This window comes from Stomoxys calcitrans, chromosome 4, assembly GCF_963082655.1.
Source record: "Stomoxys calcitrans chromosome 4, idStoCalc2.1, whole genome shotgun sequence".
Lineage (NCBI taxonomy): Eukaryota > Metazoa > Arthropoda > Insecta > Diptera > Muscidae > Stomoxys > Stomoxys calcitrans.
The window spans coordinates 27,287,955-27,306,631 of NC_081555.1; the positions used below are offsets into that span (position 1 = coordinate 27,287,955).

General features: G+C 36.8%; 1 protein-coding gene across 1 annotated transcript; it reads left to right on the plus strand.

The window, feature by feature from the left end:
* Positions 1 to 873: 873 nt before the first annotated feature.
* On the plus strand, positions 874 to 17,301 carry LOC106093217 (mitochondrial 2-oxodicarboxylate carrier). Its single transcript, XM_013260237.2, has 3 exons — positions 874 to 1,294; positions 15,687 to 15,869; positions 16,549 to 17,301. The coding sequence occupies exons 1-3, from the start codon at positions 1,142 to 1,144 to the stop codon at positions 17,119 to 17,121; spliced, it is 909 nt and encodes a 302-aa protein (XP_013115691.1). The 5' UTR covers positions 874 to 1,141; the 3' UTR covers positions 17,122 to 17,301.
* Positions 17,302 to 18,677: the final 1,376 nt, after the last annotated feature.

The following is an 18,677-nucleotide window of genomic DNA, read 5'->3' on the forward strand; positions in this document are numbered from 1 at the left end:
CTTCATATACTACAGATGATGATATCAAAAGAGAAATGTGCTGTTGTTGTTTGTCGCCATTCTTTCCCGTTGTTAATGAATGAGCGAAGTGTTTGACAACAACAACCCAAAGCAAACGAACCGCAAACATCGAACTACTTGCCGTCGTCAAAGAGAGTGAGATAATCAAGAGAGGGTTTCTGCTTTGTCTTCCCCGTACCGTAAAATAACATGCGTTAAAGACACAACATTTTCCATGTATTCCAATTGGAATCACATTGAGGGTTGCAACATTTTCGGGTTATTCTGTTTTGATTCGAGCATTCGTTCGAACATTTTTCGTATTTTGCTTTGTTTCTTTGCAACCGAAAGTTGGAATAAAAGAAAAAACGAATTATCGTAAGCAACTCAATCATGTTGTGTCTTTAACTTTTGTCACTGGCCATGCCGTATTTCGCTCTAATGCCAACTCTTTTCCTTTCTCACCCTCTTTGGCCGTCGTATGGTGAATAGTGGTGTGCGGGTGAGTTGTCAATTGTTGTGTCAGGCGAGAGTCACGAGTTACGTTAGCGAGATCAAAGCCCAATAGTTTTTATTCAATCAGGTGCCGACCGTGATTGAATAAAAATTATTCGTGCTCACGGCACTAATCACAATTCACGAGATATTTACCAGCCAAGAGAAAATCACGACTCACAGGAAAATTACGAGTCATCAGTTCTTCGTGAGTAAACTTTTTATCTCATGAGCGTGCGTAAATGTGAATCAACATGAAAAACGATTAACATTTTGTTCCGTGAGCGTGAATAGAAAATCATTCACTTGCACATCTCTAATGGAGAAACAATAAAATCCAAAACATACGGAATATGGGGGATCGTTGGACAATATTCATCGAGTCATTTAGTAGCATTCTTAAGTTCTAAGCGTTTACATGTGCCGGGCATTTTAATAAACGGGACGATCGTATCGCGGCGAGTAGTGCTCTTTCCGAAGACGCAAATTCTAAAGAAATTAAATTGTCCAAGTTTTCATTTGTTTGTTTGATTAAGTCAATCAACTTTGAGAAAGAATTTCAAGTGCTTTGTCCGCAGCGTCGCAACGTACATTGTGTGAAAACAATTAAATATATACAAAATTTATCAACAAATTAGCAAAGAAAATGTCCTCAAATAGTGGCCAAACAAAAGAGCTGACACCTCTGACAAGGGCTGCATTGCAAGTTGTAGCCGGAGGTTCAGCCGGTTTTGTGGAGGTTTGCATTATGCAGCCCTTGGATGTGGTAAAAACACGAATGCAACTGGGAGGTGGAGTGGTGAGTATGACCGTCATTCATTTGTTAGAAACTGAAGAATTTACATACATACATGTATTTAGGAAAAAAAAAACTATTAACGAAGAGTTTGAGTAGAAGAGAATTAAGAAACAACACATGTTCAACAAAGTCCACTTCTTCGTCCACTTTATAAATATTTTTGGTGTAGCTTTATTTTGATTCTCAAAATAAGCTTTTTTTATTGCAATGTGAAATATAAAGTTTCGAATAGATGATTTGAAATATAAGCTCCGTTCTCATATACCCAAAAAAAGGCCTGTTCGAGTTGGTTTTTAGTGAGAGCTAGCTGAGAGAGAGAAAGAAAATATATAATGTTCTCAGTAGGGAAATATGAATAATGAATAAACGCATTACAATGTAATGTGCGAATGTGAGCTGTTACACAGTGGGCTACTGCTTGAAATATTGTGTAGAGAATTTTTTTTGCCTCCATTTTTAGAGAAAATTTCATGAAAATTTTGATGTTAAAGAAAAATTGTGAAAATTTTGACTTAAGAGAAAATTTTACGGAAATTTTGTCTTTGGAGAAAATTTCCATGAAATTTTCTATAAAGGCAAAATGTCTATGAAATTTTCTCTAAAGACAAATTTCTATGAAATTTTCTATAAAGACAAAAAAATTTCCATAAAATTTTCGCTAAAGTCTTGTCTTTTTTCCTTTGTCTTTATAGCAAATTTCTTGGAAATTTTGTCTTTAGAGAACATTTCAGGGAAATTTTGTCTAAGAGAAAATTTTGTCCTTAGAGAAAATTTCATGGAAATTTTGTCTTTAGAAAAAATTTCATAGAAATTTTGTCTTTAGAGAAAATTTCATAGAAATTTTGTCTTTAGAGAAAATTTTATGGAAATTTTGTCTTTAGAGAAAATTTCATGGAAATTTTGTCTTTAGAGAAAATTTTGCCTTTATAGAAAATTTCATAAAATTTTGTCTTTATAGAAAATTTTATAGAAAATTTCTTGGAAATTTTGTTTCAGAGAAAATTTTGTCTTTAGAGAAAATTTCATGAAAATTTTTTTCTTTAGAGAAAATTTAATGGAAATATTGTCTTTAGAGAAAATTTCATGTAAATTTGTTTTTAGAGAAAACTTCATCGAAATTTTGTTTTTAGAGAAAATTTTATGGAAATTTTGTTTTTAGAGAAAATTTCATGGAAATATTGTCTTTAGAGAAAATTTCATGGAAATTTTGTTTTTAGAGAAAATTTCGTGGAAATTTTGTTTTTAGAAAAAATTTCATTGAAATTTTGTTTTTAGAGAAAATTTCTTGGAAATTTTGTTTTTAGAGAAAATTTCATGGAAATTTTAGTTTTTAGAGAAAATTTCATGGAAATTTTGACTTTCATGGAAATTTTGACTAGATCGTCTTAGCCATGACAATCCGTCCGTCCATTGAAACTACCTACCCTACAGTCTTTATAAATAGAGATATTAAGCTGAAATTGTGTAATTTTGTGTTTAATTTTTTTTGTTCATAGGCAGGTTAAGTTCGAAGAAGGGCTATACCGAACATTATCTTGATATAGCCCCCATATAAACCGATCTCCCGATTTAAGTTCTTGGGCCCATAAAAGACGCTATTTATTGTGCTGAAATTTTGCGCAGTGAGCTATATTAGGCTCTTCAACATCCCTGTTTAATATGGCCTAGATCGGTCTATATTTAGTCTAGGTCAGTGAAATGTCTTGGGCAGAGTTTGGGCCATATCGAACCATATTTCGATAAATGTAGCTGCTAGGGTTTCATAAATGGTATATTTTCGGACGAATTTGAAATAATGAGATTTACACTGTCGGACAAAATAAAGTGCGGTTGTGTACCCTTCTTTGTTAATCCTCAATATATTTTATCTACGTGTATTATTTACAGTTTTTTTACTGTCCCGTTATTCAATTATTTCCATAAACATTTGAAATTTTTTAAAATCGTCCGTTTAGGTTTCTGATGTAAAAGTATTGTAGTGCAAAAAAAGCTTTCGCGACATAATAAAGTGGGTTTTTTTTATAAATCGTGAAATTTATAATATATTCCTGATTTTTTTACAAAAATCTGTGATAAGTTATTAAAAAAGAATAATTTGTAGCAAATTACCTAACTTTTTTGTTCAATATTACTTAAATGCAAAGAAAATAAGCATGGACCATTACTTTTTCGAAATGAAGTCCTTAACCGAAACTCAAAATGGTGCAAGATTGCGAAAATGGGATGAAAGTTTCAAGTATAAAATACCAGAATCTGGGGTTAGAAACATTTTTGCTTTGTATAAAATAAGGAGTATAATAAAAGTTTGAAGAAATTATGTGGCAGAAAACGTAAGACGACGAAGCTTGAGGATGATCGTATTGCAATTCTAGCGAAAAAAATTTTTTTACGATATAAAAGAGAAGATAGAATTAAATATTTCGACTTGAACTGTCCAAAGAAGACATAATGAAAGGGCTTTAAAAGAGAAGTGTTACTTTATTCTGTCACTTGAAATTCCTTATGTGCCATAAAGTTTGTATTATATATAGAAAATATGAAGTAAGAATACAATGTTAAATTCATTATTAGATACAATATTAACCGAGTTAAAGATAAAACTATAATTTATAAACATTTTAAAACAACAAATATATGTTTAAAAACATTAAAAATATTTAAAACTGCACTTTATTTTGTCGGCCAATGAATGTGTATATGCATAACCGAGTTGGTGACTTTCCAAAGTTCGACCCGGCCCAACTTAAGTTAGGTACTATATTCACTTCGCGAAATTTTTTCGTGACTACTTTTTTTAAATAATAGATTTTGAAACTAAAAAAACTTGCTGATATTATTCAGTAGGATATTCCCTCATAACTTTTGAAACAATTTTAATAAAAGTATTATGTTTTTACTTATTTTGCATAGATAGACGAACACCTTATGAGCATATACAATGTTATACATATGTACATACATACATTTTCATTTGCACGGAAAATGCAATTTTCATTGTCTTACATACGCCGGAAAAATCCATTGAAAAATTCACTGTCCGTTAAGATGTGCGCCAAACTGTCATATATTATTAAAGGTGTCTTTCATGGTCTTTTCGCCTTCCTCATTCCCACATTCATATGTGTACGCAAATCTCTTCCTTGGTAAAACAGTGCGATTTTTTCTTCCACAATTTCTTTATCTCTCCATTTATTCAAGAAACATTTTTGTGTTTTTTATTTAGTCTGATTTAATTTAATTTATGATATGCACGATTTACTTTCACACTCGTAGTAGGTAATTTTTGTATCCATCAAATTGTCAGGCTAATTTGCGGTTACGAATATCTTGGCTTTTTTGCTCATCTATCAGTCTGTCGGTCCGTCTGTCCCTCTGTCGGACTGTCCATTTGTTTATTTGGTCTGGAAACGATACCACCAGCCATTATTATCTTTATCACAGCCAGCATTTGTTTATCAAATGGCAACAACAATGAAAGTGTTAATCATTCCTTGCAATTCATATCTTTACAGTCATGAAAAAACGTCTATCTACAACTTAATTGGAGAGAACATACACAATGTGCCTAACAATTTATTATTAAATATATCGTGATTTATGATGCATTTATTTGCTTAGTGCCAGAAGAATACACTAAAAGAAATAGATGATAGCAAATTTCAAAATTTTTTTGTCCTCTAACCTAGAAAGTGGTTATCTAAACTCGTGGCAGCATGATGAATTCTAATTCACTATAGGTCAGCTATGTATTCACATCGCACGAAAATATTTCCCATAGCGAGACGACGGTATCACATTTTTGTTGTTGTTGTTGTAAATGTTGTTTTCTATCCTTCGTCTGCTTGATTCTGTTGAGTGTCAAGACCCAGGAACTCTAACGACTAAGATGGGGTGCGTCCACAGAGATCTGGGTCTGGCTGGGCAGTTGAACCGGGGACGTGTATCGTGCGGTCCCAGGTTGCAATCGGACATACATCTTGTACGTCGGCATCAATCCTTGCTCCGTAGGAGTTGAGGCGGCTGCATCTGCCGGAACGTAATTGAGCCAGAACTATTCTGGTTTGCCGGGGGTGGTCAATTTCTTCAGGTGCAATGGGATGCGGTCGTTCTTTAAGAACTACGTTCACCCGGTAGCCATTTAACACATCTGCTACCGTGTCTGCATGAATGTTGTCTAGACCTGCTTGATATGCCGCTTGATCTAGAGCTCTCTAGCTCTCTCTTGTAAGACTCCTGGGCGGTGGATATCTATGCACAAGATGATTATTTGGATTGTCCCTAAGATAACAGCCCAAAAGTTATTGCTTAGACAGCATGTATTGGGTTGCCCAAAAAGTAATTGCGGATTTTTTAAAAGAAAGTAAATGCATTTTAATAAAACTTAGAATGAACTTTAATCAAATATACTTTTTTTACACTTTTTTTCTAAAGCAAGCTAAAAGTAACAGGTGACAACTGACAGAAGAAAAAATGCAATTACAGAGTCACAAGCTGTGAAAAAATTTGTCAACGCCGACTATATGAAAAATCCGCAATTACTTTTTGGGCAACCCAATAGTTATGTCTTCGCACTGGTATGTTCTTGGTCTCCTGATGGAGTTGATCCACATGAGAATTGAGGAAACAGCCCGTCGCAGTTCGGAAGGCGAGATTCTGTCAGATCTGAATATTATTCCACTGCGTGTCACAAAGCTGTTGAGATCACACTGGCGCTGCATAACTTGGCCAATTGGCCACAGACCGGCCAATTGATTTGTACGTGGTCAACAAGGTTTATTTGCCTGCTCCCCAAGTGCTGCCAGCAAGTGACTTGAGGACCTTGTTTCTATTTTGACTTTATCGCAAATTGCTGTGACATGTGGGGAGAATTTGTAAGAGCTGACAAAGTATTTTGGGACACTTGATGGTCGGAATCATATCTCCATCGACCATCACAGTCAGCTCAGTATTCACCTCATGCGTATTTGTAGCAAACAATGTGGCTGAAGATTAGGTGCCAGATATCTTCATATTTCTTGCAGCGAAATATGAGGAAAGTTCTTTGAAGTAGACGTTCTTATAATTTTTGCAAGGATACCAAACTCAGACATGGCTTGAAATACCTTTGAACGTAAAGGGGTATCAAGCGGCTTTGAAGTCCATAAAGAGATAGTAGGTGTTGATTAATCCTTCTCGGGTCTTTTCCAGGATTGGGCGCAGTGTGAATATCTGGTCTATGGTTGATTTACAAGGTCTAAAGCCGCATTGATAGGGCCCAATTATCTCATTGACTTTAGGTTTTAATCTTTCACACAGTACGCTCGAGAGCATCTTGTATGCGATGGGGAAGAGACTTATTCCTCCGTAGTTGGCACATTCCGTCTTGTCTCCTTTTTTGTGTACTGGACATAGTATGCTGAGGTTCCAATCATCGGTTATGCGTTCTTCTAGCCAGATTGCGCAGATAAGCTGATGCATACCCCTTATCAGCGTGCCGCCTCCGGTCTTAAATAGTTCAGCGGGTAGCCCGTCGGCTCCTGCTGCCTTGTTGTTTTTTAGTCGGGTCACTGCTACTTGGACCTCATTCTGACTAGGAGATAAACATTCTATACCATCATCATTGATTGGTTCTGCGGTATCCCCTTCGCCGCCCAACGTCCCAATATAAGTGCAACATTTAATCAAAATCGGAGCAGATTTAGATATAGCTCCCATATAGCTCAAATTTAGCACGAGATGTTTTATTTGTCGTTCCAAAATTTCATTAAAATCGGATCAGATTTAGATATAGCTTCCATATATACCTTTCAGCTGATGTAGCCTTTTAAGGTAGTAGTAGCCACAATTTTAGTGCGATCTTTACACAATCATGCATTAAAGTTTTTATTTGGCGTCTTAATACATGCGCAAAATTGTATGAAAATCGGTTCAGATTTAGATGTAGCTTCCATATATATCTTTTATCCGACCGTCTCACGCTAGTTTTATTTAATTTATTTAGCACATGTGCTAGATTTCATTATAGTGGGGCCAGATTTATATATATCTTCAATATGGCCCTTAAAGTCTGTAGTAACGACCATTTAAGTGCTATCGAAAAAAATCTTACAAGGTTCTATTCAGTTTTTGAATAGGTATGCGAAATTAAAGTCTGACTAGATTTCAACATAGGTTTCATGTATTGAAAGTAGAATGTATTTTGATTCGGTGACGTAGGGTATAATATAGTCGGCAACGCCCAACTTTTGCCTTTCCTTAATGGTTTTATATAGAGTCTGACAGTAGTTCATGTGAAAAGCGGGATAGAATCCAGTGTTGGATTCTATCCCGCTACGTATGATTCGTTCAATAATTTTGTTTTAAAGGGCATTTTAAGGTTATTGCTTAGAATCTAACTTAGTTACGCATACTTCAACAACTTTAAAACAATTACTGCAATTCTAGATCCTCATAAGCGATATGGAATGGTCAAAGATTGAAGGGGACCTACATATGTGAGTGTTCAGTATAAATCCAATGACTAATCACTTGAATTTTGAGAGAGTTTATAGCCCATTGAGCAGCGGATTTTGTGAGGTGTTCTAGTACAGAGCCTTATAACAGGGAAAAGATTTATGAAGTATCCATAATTTGAGCTCTACAGGCTTTACAAATGGCAGCGAACGAAAACAATGGGTTCTGAATAGAAGCTTCTGACGAGTGCATTAAACCGATTTTTGCTCTCAGCCTTTTCATTGCTTTTATAAGGCCTAACGAGAGAAGTTGTCTTCAACACCCTGAATGTTTAGAACATTGACTGCACGATTTTTTCTAGTCCAGTCACTACGCTAATCGAACAACAATCCAATGCGTCTAAATACAACTTTTTAGTTTCATACATGTTGTGTTGTGGAAGTGTGTCAAATGTTTGAATGCAAACAAGAGTCACAAGTTTACATACATAACGAGTAATTAAATTTTTTTTTTCATAATCTCAGACATGTGGTCATTTATACACTTTGGCTTCGATTAACATGACGATAAAATAAACAGAGAAATTGATAAGAAACAAAGTAAAAGCGTGCTAGATCGCTATTGTTAAGTTCTTTGCCCGATATCTCTTTATAGGCAAAGAAAGGGTAATGGGTAAAAATTGCTGTGCTATTGGAGCTATACCAAGTTATGAACCGATTGGGGCCATACTTGGCTTGGCTATTTAAAACCAAAGTGGAAGTCATTGTGCAAAATTTCAGCCAAATCGGGTAATAATTGCTCCCACCAGAGGCTCAAGTAGTATAATCGGGAGATCAGGTTATATGGGAACTATGTCAGATTATGAACCGATTAAGACCATGCTTGGCACAGTTGTTGGAAGTCATAACAAAACACTTCATGCAACATTTCAGCCCAATCATAATATCTGCCCCCTTTGGAGGCTTAATAATTCAAGATCCGTGATCGGTTTATATGGGAGCTACACCAGGTTTTGAACTTATTATATCTATGGTGGAGGGTATAATAAGTGCAAAAATAGGTTCCGAATTAAGAAGTTTTTATTTAAGTTGTCTCAACGCTTTATTTTAAAGGTTTTAAAGTTTTCCAGCTCTTTTAGGAGGAAATTGAGTCATTGCTGTAAAGTAATTCGTATCTCATTTAAATGTAAACTACCTATTTTCTTTTGAATTTATGTGTTATATTTTCCTGCAAAAATAAATGTTAATTTTACATTTTCTTATTGCCTCCAGAGACTGTAACGACCTGTATTTACTCGTATTATGTTTGCACGATGGTTTACTTTTGAAAAATGCGTATTTGGTATTTCATATAAGTCTCATAAGTAGCTAAGATAACTTTTTTGATAACGATTCCATTTTATAATCATCCTATGGACAAGCAAAAATAATTTTGTTATAAAACTAACCACTTACTTAAATACTGAGTGGCAATGATACTCGAAAGGACAAGTCGAGTTATTGGCGGCTTCAAATAACCATTGGCCCACTTCAGTGTCTGTTCCCAGGTTGGGGCGGCTGGAGGCGAGCGTCGGATCTTAGAGCAAGCGGCATCTCGACATCGAGGGATACATGTGCGATCGCACATAACCTATGCGGTTGGTTGGGCCAGTAACCCGATCCCGGAAAATTATAAGGATTACTCTGAGAAACAAATGAATAGTAGTAAGTAAAAGCGTGCTAAGTTCGGCCGTGCCGAAGCTTGGGAACCCACCCCCATGGATTCTGCCAAAATATGTGAGCTATATCTGGTTATAGACCGATTTAAACCGTACTTGGCACAATTATTGAGAGTCATTACATAAAATTTCTGCTAAACCGGATAAAAATCGCGGCTTTTAAGGGCTCAAGAAGTCAAATCAGGCGATCGGTTATATTGTTTATATTATATTATTTGGACCGGGAGATTGGTTTATATGGGAGCTATATCAGGTTATAGACCGATTCGAACCCTACCTGGCGTAGTTGTTGGCAATCATAACAGAACACTGTGTGCAAAATTTCGGCCATATCATAGGAAAATTGTGGCTTTCAGGGGCTCAAGAATTCAAATCGGGAGATCGGTTCATATGGGAGTTACATCAGGTTATGTACCGATTCGGACCGTTCATGGCGCAGTTGTTGCAAATCGTAACAGAATACTATGGACAAAATTTCAATCAAATCGTATGAAAATTGAGGTTTCCAGGGGCTCAAGGAATCAAATCGGGAGATCGGTTTATATGGGAGCTATATCAGGTTATATATCTATTCGAACCGTACTTGGCGCAGTTGTTGGAAGAAATAACACAGGTCAATGTGTGCAAAATATCAGCCAAATTGGACAAAAATTTGCAGCTTCCAGGGGCTCAAGAAGTCAAATCGGGAGATCGGTTTATATGGGAGCTATATCAGGTTATAAACCGACTCGAACCGTACTTGACGCAGTTGTTGGAAGTCATGACAAACACTATGCGCAAAATTTCAGCGAAATCGGATGAAAATTGAGGTTTCCAGGGGCTCAAGAAGTGAAATCTGTAGATCGGTTTATAAGGGAGCTATATCAGGTTATGAAACGATTCGGTCCGTACATGGTTCAGTTGTTGGAAGTCATCGCCGAGCACTAAGTGCAAAATTTCAGCGAAATCGTATGAAAATTGAGGTTTCCAGGGGCTCACGGAATCAAATCGGGAGATCGTTTTATATGGAAACTATATCAGGTTCCTGATCGATTTAGACCGTACTTTGCACAGTTATTGGAAGACATAACAGAGCTCTACGTGTAAAATTTCAGCTATATCGGACAAACTTTGAGGCTTCCAGGGCCTCAAGAAGTGAAATATGGAGATCGGTTTATATGGGAGCTATATCTAAATCTGAACCGATATGGCCTATTTGCAATGACCTACATCAATAATAAATATCTCTGCAAAATTTCAAGCAGCTATCTTTACGCGGTCGACCGCTGTCGTGATTTTGAAACACGGAGGGACATGGCTAGTTCGACTCAGAATGTCGGGACGATCAAGAATATAAATACTATATGGGTTCCTAGAGGAATATTTCGAGGCGCTACAAACGGAATGACGAAATTAGTATACCCCCATCCTATGGTGGAGGGCATAAAAATAGAAAATTTTGCCCATGAACATTCTATTAAGGAACAGGGGCAAACTTCTCACATATCAATGAGTGCAGTCCGATTCAAGTTTAAGCTCAGTGATAACGGACCTCCTTTTTATAGCCGAGCCCGAAGAGCTTGCCGCAGTGCGACACCTCTTTCGAAAGAAGTTTTTACATGGAATGGTACCTCACAAACATTGCCAGCTTTGGGAGTGGAAACCAACGCTGAAAATGTTTTTCTGATGGTCTCGCCAGGATTCAAACCCAAGCGTTCAGCGTCTTAGGCGTACAAGCTAATCTCTGCGGGATGGTGGAGAAGTACAATGCAGATATTATTGGAACGGGAATGGCGTCATAACAACATAAAACAGTTACGAACTATGCTATAGCTGTCATGACACGAAACTTGAACTTGGCTGTGAGAATATGACCGCTATCCCGCCCATGATATTAAAATGGTTCTGAAAGATTTTAATGCAAAGATAGGGAAGAAAAATATCTTTGGTCCAACAGTAGGAAAATTTAACCAGCGCCAGATAACGTCCGACGGTGGGTTGAGGCTAATAGATTTCGCCGCGACAAAAAACATGATAGTTGGCAGTAAAAGATGTCAATATAAAACCCGTGAGGAAAGCAAAAGTCGGAAGGAGCCGACTATATAATATCCTTCAACACGTCTACTTTTAATACATAAACCTATGTTGAATATGGCAGTCTCTATCGGAGTTATATATTTATCTGGACCGACTTTGATGAAATTTTGCACAGGCATTGGGACATAAAATAAAATATCTAGTGCTAAATTTTGTAAAGATCGGATAAATACTGTGGCTACTATATCCTTAAAAGGCCATATCGGATGAGAGATAAATATGGTAACTATATCTAAATCTGAACCGATTTTTATGAAATTTTGCACACGTACTAGGACGTAAATTTGTAAAGATCCACGCTTAAATTTGTAAAGATCTGTCCAAAACTGTTACTTCTACAGCCTATAGGTTAGGTTAGGTTAGGTTGAAAAGAGTGTGCAGATATTAATCCGCTCCATGCCACTATGGACATACACCTAAGCCAGTAATCGGCTTGTTGTGCGCTCTACAGCATATAAAGGCCATATCGGATGAAAAATATATATGGGAGCTATATCTAAATTTGAACTGATTTTTATGAAATTTTGCACACGTATTATTAATGTAAAATTTTGTTAAGATCGGACCAAAATTATAGTGGCTTCGGCCTTCAAAGTCTATATCGGATAAAATACATATATGGGAGATATATCTGAATCTTAACCGATTTTTAATAAATTTTGCACTCGTTTTGGGACGTCAAATAAAACATCTCATGCAAAATTTTGTAAAAATCGGGCCAAAATTGTGGCTACTACAGCCAATAATGGCCATATTGGATGCAAGTTATATATGGGAGCTATGTGTAAATCTGATCCCATTTTTTACAAAATCAATAGCGTTCGTCCAGAACCAAAAAAGAGACTTATTCAAAATTTCATCACAACAAAGCCTCATGGTTGTCCCCTGTTCAAGAAGTAAGCAACCAAATTGATCACGTTGTGATAGATGGTTGTCATTCATCTATCTTGTTAGATCGATCACTGGAACGAATATAGATTCATTACTTTTTTGCAGCAAAGGTTCGTACCCGTTTCAGTATGGCGATAAAAGTACGATCTGATACTACACGGAAGCTGGACATAGAAAAACTGCAAACACAACGGATGCCAATGGCATAATCCACTCGACTGACCCAACTGTTTGATGAAAGCACTCCTTGTCCCAATGATATAACGGCGCAGTGACAATCCATTGCCCACTCTATGGAAAAGGCCGCGAAATCCGTATTGCCGGAAGCCTCCCCCAAGGAACCCATAGCACGTCCAAGAGGTGCTACTGAAGACAAGAATGCGGCATACAGAGCAACCCTGCAATCAGTAGCAACGCGGCAAATGAAGGAGAGGTATCGGGAGAAGCGGGGAGAGAGAAACGTCTATTCTGCAGAAAGAAAAAGGAAATGGAAAGACATGGTTGTGAGCAAATTGAGAATGAAGTCCGCAAACTTTACCAAGGAATCAAACATCAAACCGACGGCTTTGGTGTAGTCACATCCTCCTACAGAGATAAAGAAGTAAATCTGTTAATTGATACTGATAATGTGTTTGGCATATGGAATTAACATTTTTCCCAGTTGCTAGTGTCTGACAATGGTGGCGAAGAGTATACCGCAGAACCAATCCTTGATAATGGTGTATAATGTTATCCTCCTAATCAGAATGAGGTCCAAGCAGCAGTGATCCGACTGACGAACAACAAGGCAGCAGGAGCCGATGGGTCGCCCGCTGAACTATTTAAGACCGAAAGTGATACGCTGATAAGGCGTATACATCAGTTCGTCTACGCGATCTGACTAGAAGAACGTATACCCGATGGTTGGAACCTCAGCATGCTATGGCTCGTACACAAGAAAGGAGGCAAGGAGGAATGTGCTAACTACAGAGAAATACAAATGTCTCCTCCCCATCGCATACAAGATACTATCGAGCGTACTGTGTGAAAGATTAAAGTCTAAAGTCAACGAAATAATTGGACCCTATCAGCGTGACTTTAGACCTGGTAAATCTACCATAGACTAGATAATCACCCTGCGCCAAATCGTGGAAAGGCCCCGAAAAAGACAAATCAACACCTACCATCTTTTTGTTGACTACAAAGCCGCCTTTGACGGCATAGATATGACACACTACTCACAAGAGAACACATGCTACAATTGATCGAGTGTATACCCCAGTATATACTTCCTGATTCCTAACAGATTTCCTGACTAGGTGGGAAAATATGGTAATAAATGAACAATGTGCTCCTGGAGAGAAGCCTGGCCACCATGGATAAATATATATAGTCGTAATATAATGGCCTGGGCCTTTGCATCGGACATTTGATGCTATGTATATGCTTATATATGTATACCTTGAGAAAACAAAAACGCAATAACATTTTTAAAATTTATTTATTATAATTTTCATTAAAGAAATAAATAGAACACTTATATGGCAGACATTGAACGAATTCATATTTGAAATATTGCTGCGACAAAACGCAACTGTAAGGGACAGAGTTTCCCAAACAATACCTAATTACAGCCCAATTAGATATATACGGCTGGTCAGGAAATAAGTGGACCCTTACCACATATTTGAAGATATACAAGGTCTGTTAAATGTTAAAATTCTTCGGACTAGAAGAAACAAAAATTGAAATTTTTAATACGAGGATCACTTATATGCGGTCTATATCTTTTTAGGTCATAAAAGACCTTCGTGTAACAAATTTCTGTCCAATCGATCTATATTTGAGGTTTATTGCGGCTCAGCACCTAAAACGAGGCATGGACGGGTCTTGACCCCATTCCGGCGATATTTGGTCCTGATCGGAGACCAACGTAGCGCAGAGGTTAGCATGACCGCCTATGATGCTGAACGCCTGGGTTCGAATTCTGGTGAGAACATTAGAGAAAAATTTCAGCGGTGGTTATCCTATCCTAATGCTGGCGACATTTGTGAGGCATAATGCCATTGGAAGATGGTATGACAGCCATGTAAAAAATTTCCTCCAAAGAGGAGTTGCACTGTGGCACGCCGTTTGGATTTGGCCCCTTAGCATAGAGATTAAAATCCAATCTGGGATCTTGACTTCTTGAGCCGCTAGAGGGCGCAATCGTCAACCGATTTGGCTGAAGCTTTGCATGAAGTGTTTTCTTTTAACTTCCAAAGACTATGATAAGTATGGTCAAAATCGGTTTATAACCTGATTTAGCTCCCATGTAAACTGATGCCGGACCTTGGTTTCTTGAGCCGCTAGAGGGCGCAATTATTGCTCGATTTAGATTAAATATTGCTCAAAGTGTTTTGTTATGTGCCAAAAATTGTGCCAAGTAGGGTCTAAATCGGTTCATAACCTGATATAGCTCCCATATAAACCGATCTTTCTTATACTTCTTGATGCTTTAGATGGCGCAATTCTTATCCGATTGTCCTGAAATTTCGCACAATAACTTTCACGTTGGTCTCCAACAGCGATACCAATTATGACCCCGTTCGGTTTATAACTAGTTGTAGTTCCAATAGCATGGCAATCCTTATCCATTATCATTTGTTCTCCTATAAAGAGATATCGGGCAAAAAACTTAACAATTGCGGTCCATGGGGGAGGGTACATAAGATTCGGTCCGGTCGAACTTAGCACGCTTTTACTTGTTTCACCTAGGTGTCGCAACGGATCGCACTGGCCTCCGAGTGAACTCACCTTACGGGGTGGATTACCCATTCAACCTAAACCTAGTACTACATTGTCCATATTCTGCAATATTTCATTACCCCTGTGGGGTAACGGAAGTCAAATTATGCCCCAGGTACGAGTTGTGTTTTTTTTTTGCTATTTCTACCGTAAACTTCACTATAATCTAGTTAAACTTGTTACCATTTCTATTCAATGTGTGCACCTCGTTAAGCACTTTTGCGCAATATTTCAGTGCTAAATACCCTTCCACAAATTGGCATCTCGCAAATTATATACACCGTTTGGGATTTCCTGTTATAGCGGCTGCGGCTGCTGCTGCCGACACAGACTTAGTAATTACCTCAAATAAAACAAGAAATTAATAATGTCACACATTTTTGTTCCAGTTTTTTTTTTTTTGTACGGTTGTTTGCTTGGCAATTGCCAACTATTTGTACGATATTGTTTGGCTGTAATAATTATTTAATTATTTTTTTTGTTTGCTTTTGTTTTTCTTTTTTCGAACAGCATCAATACAAAGGTGTTTTCGATTGTTTTGGCAAGATGTATCGTCACGAGGGAATCTATTCCTTTTGGAAGGGTATTCTGCCACCAGTTATAGCAGAAACTCCAAAGAGGGCCATCAAATTTGTATGTTTTGAACAAACCAAGCCTTTATTTCTTTTTGGAGCCCCAGCACCGACTCCATTGGTGAGTAAAGAAAAAAAATAATTTTAATGAAATCAAATTGAAAGAAATAAATGAATTAAAAAAATGCAAAATCGCAAAAACTAAAAAAAAAATAATCTACAAGAATTAAAAAAGTAAAAAACCAAAAAAAAATTAAAAAATTTTATAATATAATATAATATTTAAATTCTGAGTTTTCCTTTGTTTCTCTTTCTGATTTTGGTTTAAAATATTTAATATATTAATATTAAAATATTTAACAAATATATAAAATAATTGAAAACAAATTTTAAAAAATTACAAAAATTAAAAAAAAAAACATTACAAAAAAATTAAAAAAAAAACAAAAATTGAAAAAATTAAAAATTTTAAAAAAATACAAAAATTAAAAAAAAATTACAAAAGTTAAAAAAAATTGCAAAAATTGAAAAAAAAAAAATAAAAATAAAACACAAATTCAAAAAAATGTCTAACATAAAAGTTAGTTCCACTGTAATTTTATAATAGGCCGGCTAAAAATTACGAAATTGGGCCAAAAAATAAATAAAAAAATGTTAAAATTCTCAAATATTTTTAAAAACGCTCTTTTCAATTTATCATCTCTTTAACAAGGTTGCGATGATTTTAAAAGGCTTATTTATAACACATTTTTTTGGATTTTTCCTCCTTTTCCCTTCCTCAATTTTCTGTATACTCAAAGACCTTCTCATTGGCTGGTTTAACGGCCGGTCTTCTTGAGGCCATTGCAGTGAATCCTTTTGAAGTTGTAAAGGTTGCCCAACAAGCAGACAAGACTAAAATGAAGGAAGCCCAAAGCACTTGGACTGTCACCAAACAGATCATTCAGAAGGATGGTTTCGGGTTCCGTGGCCTCAACAAGGGTGTTACGGCCACAATGGGCCGTAATGGTGTCTTTAATATGGTCTATTTTGGATTCTATCACAGTGTGAAAAATATTGTGCCCGCCTTTGAAGATCATACCAAGGAATTTATACGCAAGGTTGTCATTGGTTTTACTTCCGGCACGTTGGCCTGCTTTGTAAATATACCCTTCGATGTAGCGAAGTCTCGCATACAGGGACCACAACCTCAACCTGGAGTTATAAAATATAAATCAACATTTGGTTCTATGGCTTTGGTGTATCGCGAGGAAGGTTTCCGGGCACTCTATAAAGGTTTAGTGCCCAAGGTAATGCGTTTGGGCCCAGGTGGTGCCATCATGCTGTTGGTATTTGAGTATGCCTATGATTTTTTGCAACAGAAATGTTTGTGAATGCATCCTTTCCCCACTGCCAAGGAACAGCATGTAAGACTTGAGAATAATTTTATAACATACTAATTTTTTTTTTGACTGTACATATTGTTTATGTATTTTTTAAGGCGATATACTTATACATTTGTAATTTTTTACTGAAATAAAGTATTTTTTCGAAACTGGTTTTCCATAACATAATTATTTTTTTTTTTATTTTTTATAATGAGCTCAATCCGATTGAAGTTTTTATTCCGAGTTCAAACGGCGTGCCTCTAGGTTTATATAATGGATAGATCAGGTGATAGATCGATTTGGACCGTACTTGGCACAGTTGTTTTTTGCACATGAAAATTAAGGCTTCCAGGCGCAAAATAACTTAAATCGGGAGATCGGTTTATATGGGAGCTATATCAGGTTATAGACCGATTCGGACCGTACCTAACATAGTTGTTGTAAGTCTTAACAGAACACCACATGCAAAATTTCAGCCAAATCGAACAAAAAAATGAGGCTTCCAGGGGCTTAAGAAGTCAAATCGGGAGTCAAATATGTCAACTATATCAGGTTCAGCCATTGGAAGTCATAACATAGCACTATGTGCAAAATTTCAGCCAAATCGGATGAAAATTGTCATCCGAGATCGGGAGATCGGTTTATATGGGAGCTATTTCAGGTTATATACCGAACACAGCCATTAAAAGTCATAATATAACACCACATGCAAAATTTCAGCCAAATCGAAAAAATGAGGCTTTCATGGGCTCAAGAAGTCAAATCGGGAGATCGGTTTATATGGGAGCTATGTCAGGTTCTTGGCCAATTGGACCGTACTCAACATAGCCATTAGAAGTCATAATATAACACCACATGCAAAATTTCAGCCAAATAGAAAAAAATGAGGCTTCCATTTGCTGAAGAAGTCAAATCGGGAGATCGGTTTATATGGGAGCTATATTAGGTTATAGACCGATTTAGACCTTAATAGATGCAGTCGTTGGAAGTCATAACAGAACACTACATGTAAAATTTCAGCTAAATCCGAAAAAATTGTGGCTTCCAGGGGCTCAAGAAATCAAATCGGGAGATCGGTTTAAATGGAAGCTATCCAAATCTGAACCGATATGGCCCATTTCCAATCCCCAACGACCTACATCGATATTAAGTATAAGCGCAAATTTTCAAGCGGCTAGCTTTACGCGTTCGACCGCTTTCGTGATTTCGACGGAAGGACGGACATGGCTAGTTTGACTCAGAATGTCGAGACGATCAAGAATATATATACTATATGGGGTCCTAGATCAATATTTTGAGGCGTTACAAACGGAATGACTAGATTAGTATACCCCAATCCCGAAAGAGGTTATCATATTCGTTCTCTACTCGCAAATACCCAAGGCGGATTTAAAAAGATGATCTCACGCGAACAGCTGAAAGCAGCCGGTCAGTTTGACGGTATTAACATGTCAATTCTGTGTTTACATTCACTCTATTTTTTCACGCCCTCTTTGTTAAGCTTTGGGCCACGGTGGTCTCCAATAGTGCTCCATATGGCTATGGTTGGAAAATGTGTCCCA

Excerpts from the sequence above, each read along its gene's own strand:
- LOC106093217 (XM_013260237.2), top strand. The coding sequence starts at position 1,142 with ATGTCCTCAAATAGTGGCCAAACAAAAGAGCTGACACCTCTGACAAGG. Across the intron at positions 1,295-15,686 it reads TGCAACTGGGAGGTGGAGTG|CATCAATACAAAGGTGTTTT; the intron begins GTGAGTATGACC and ends TTTTTCGAACAG. Across the intron at positions 15,870-16,548 it reads CCCCAGCACCGACTCCATTG|ACCTTCTCATTGGCTGGTTT; the intron begins GTGAGTAAAGAA and ends GTATACTCAAAG.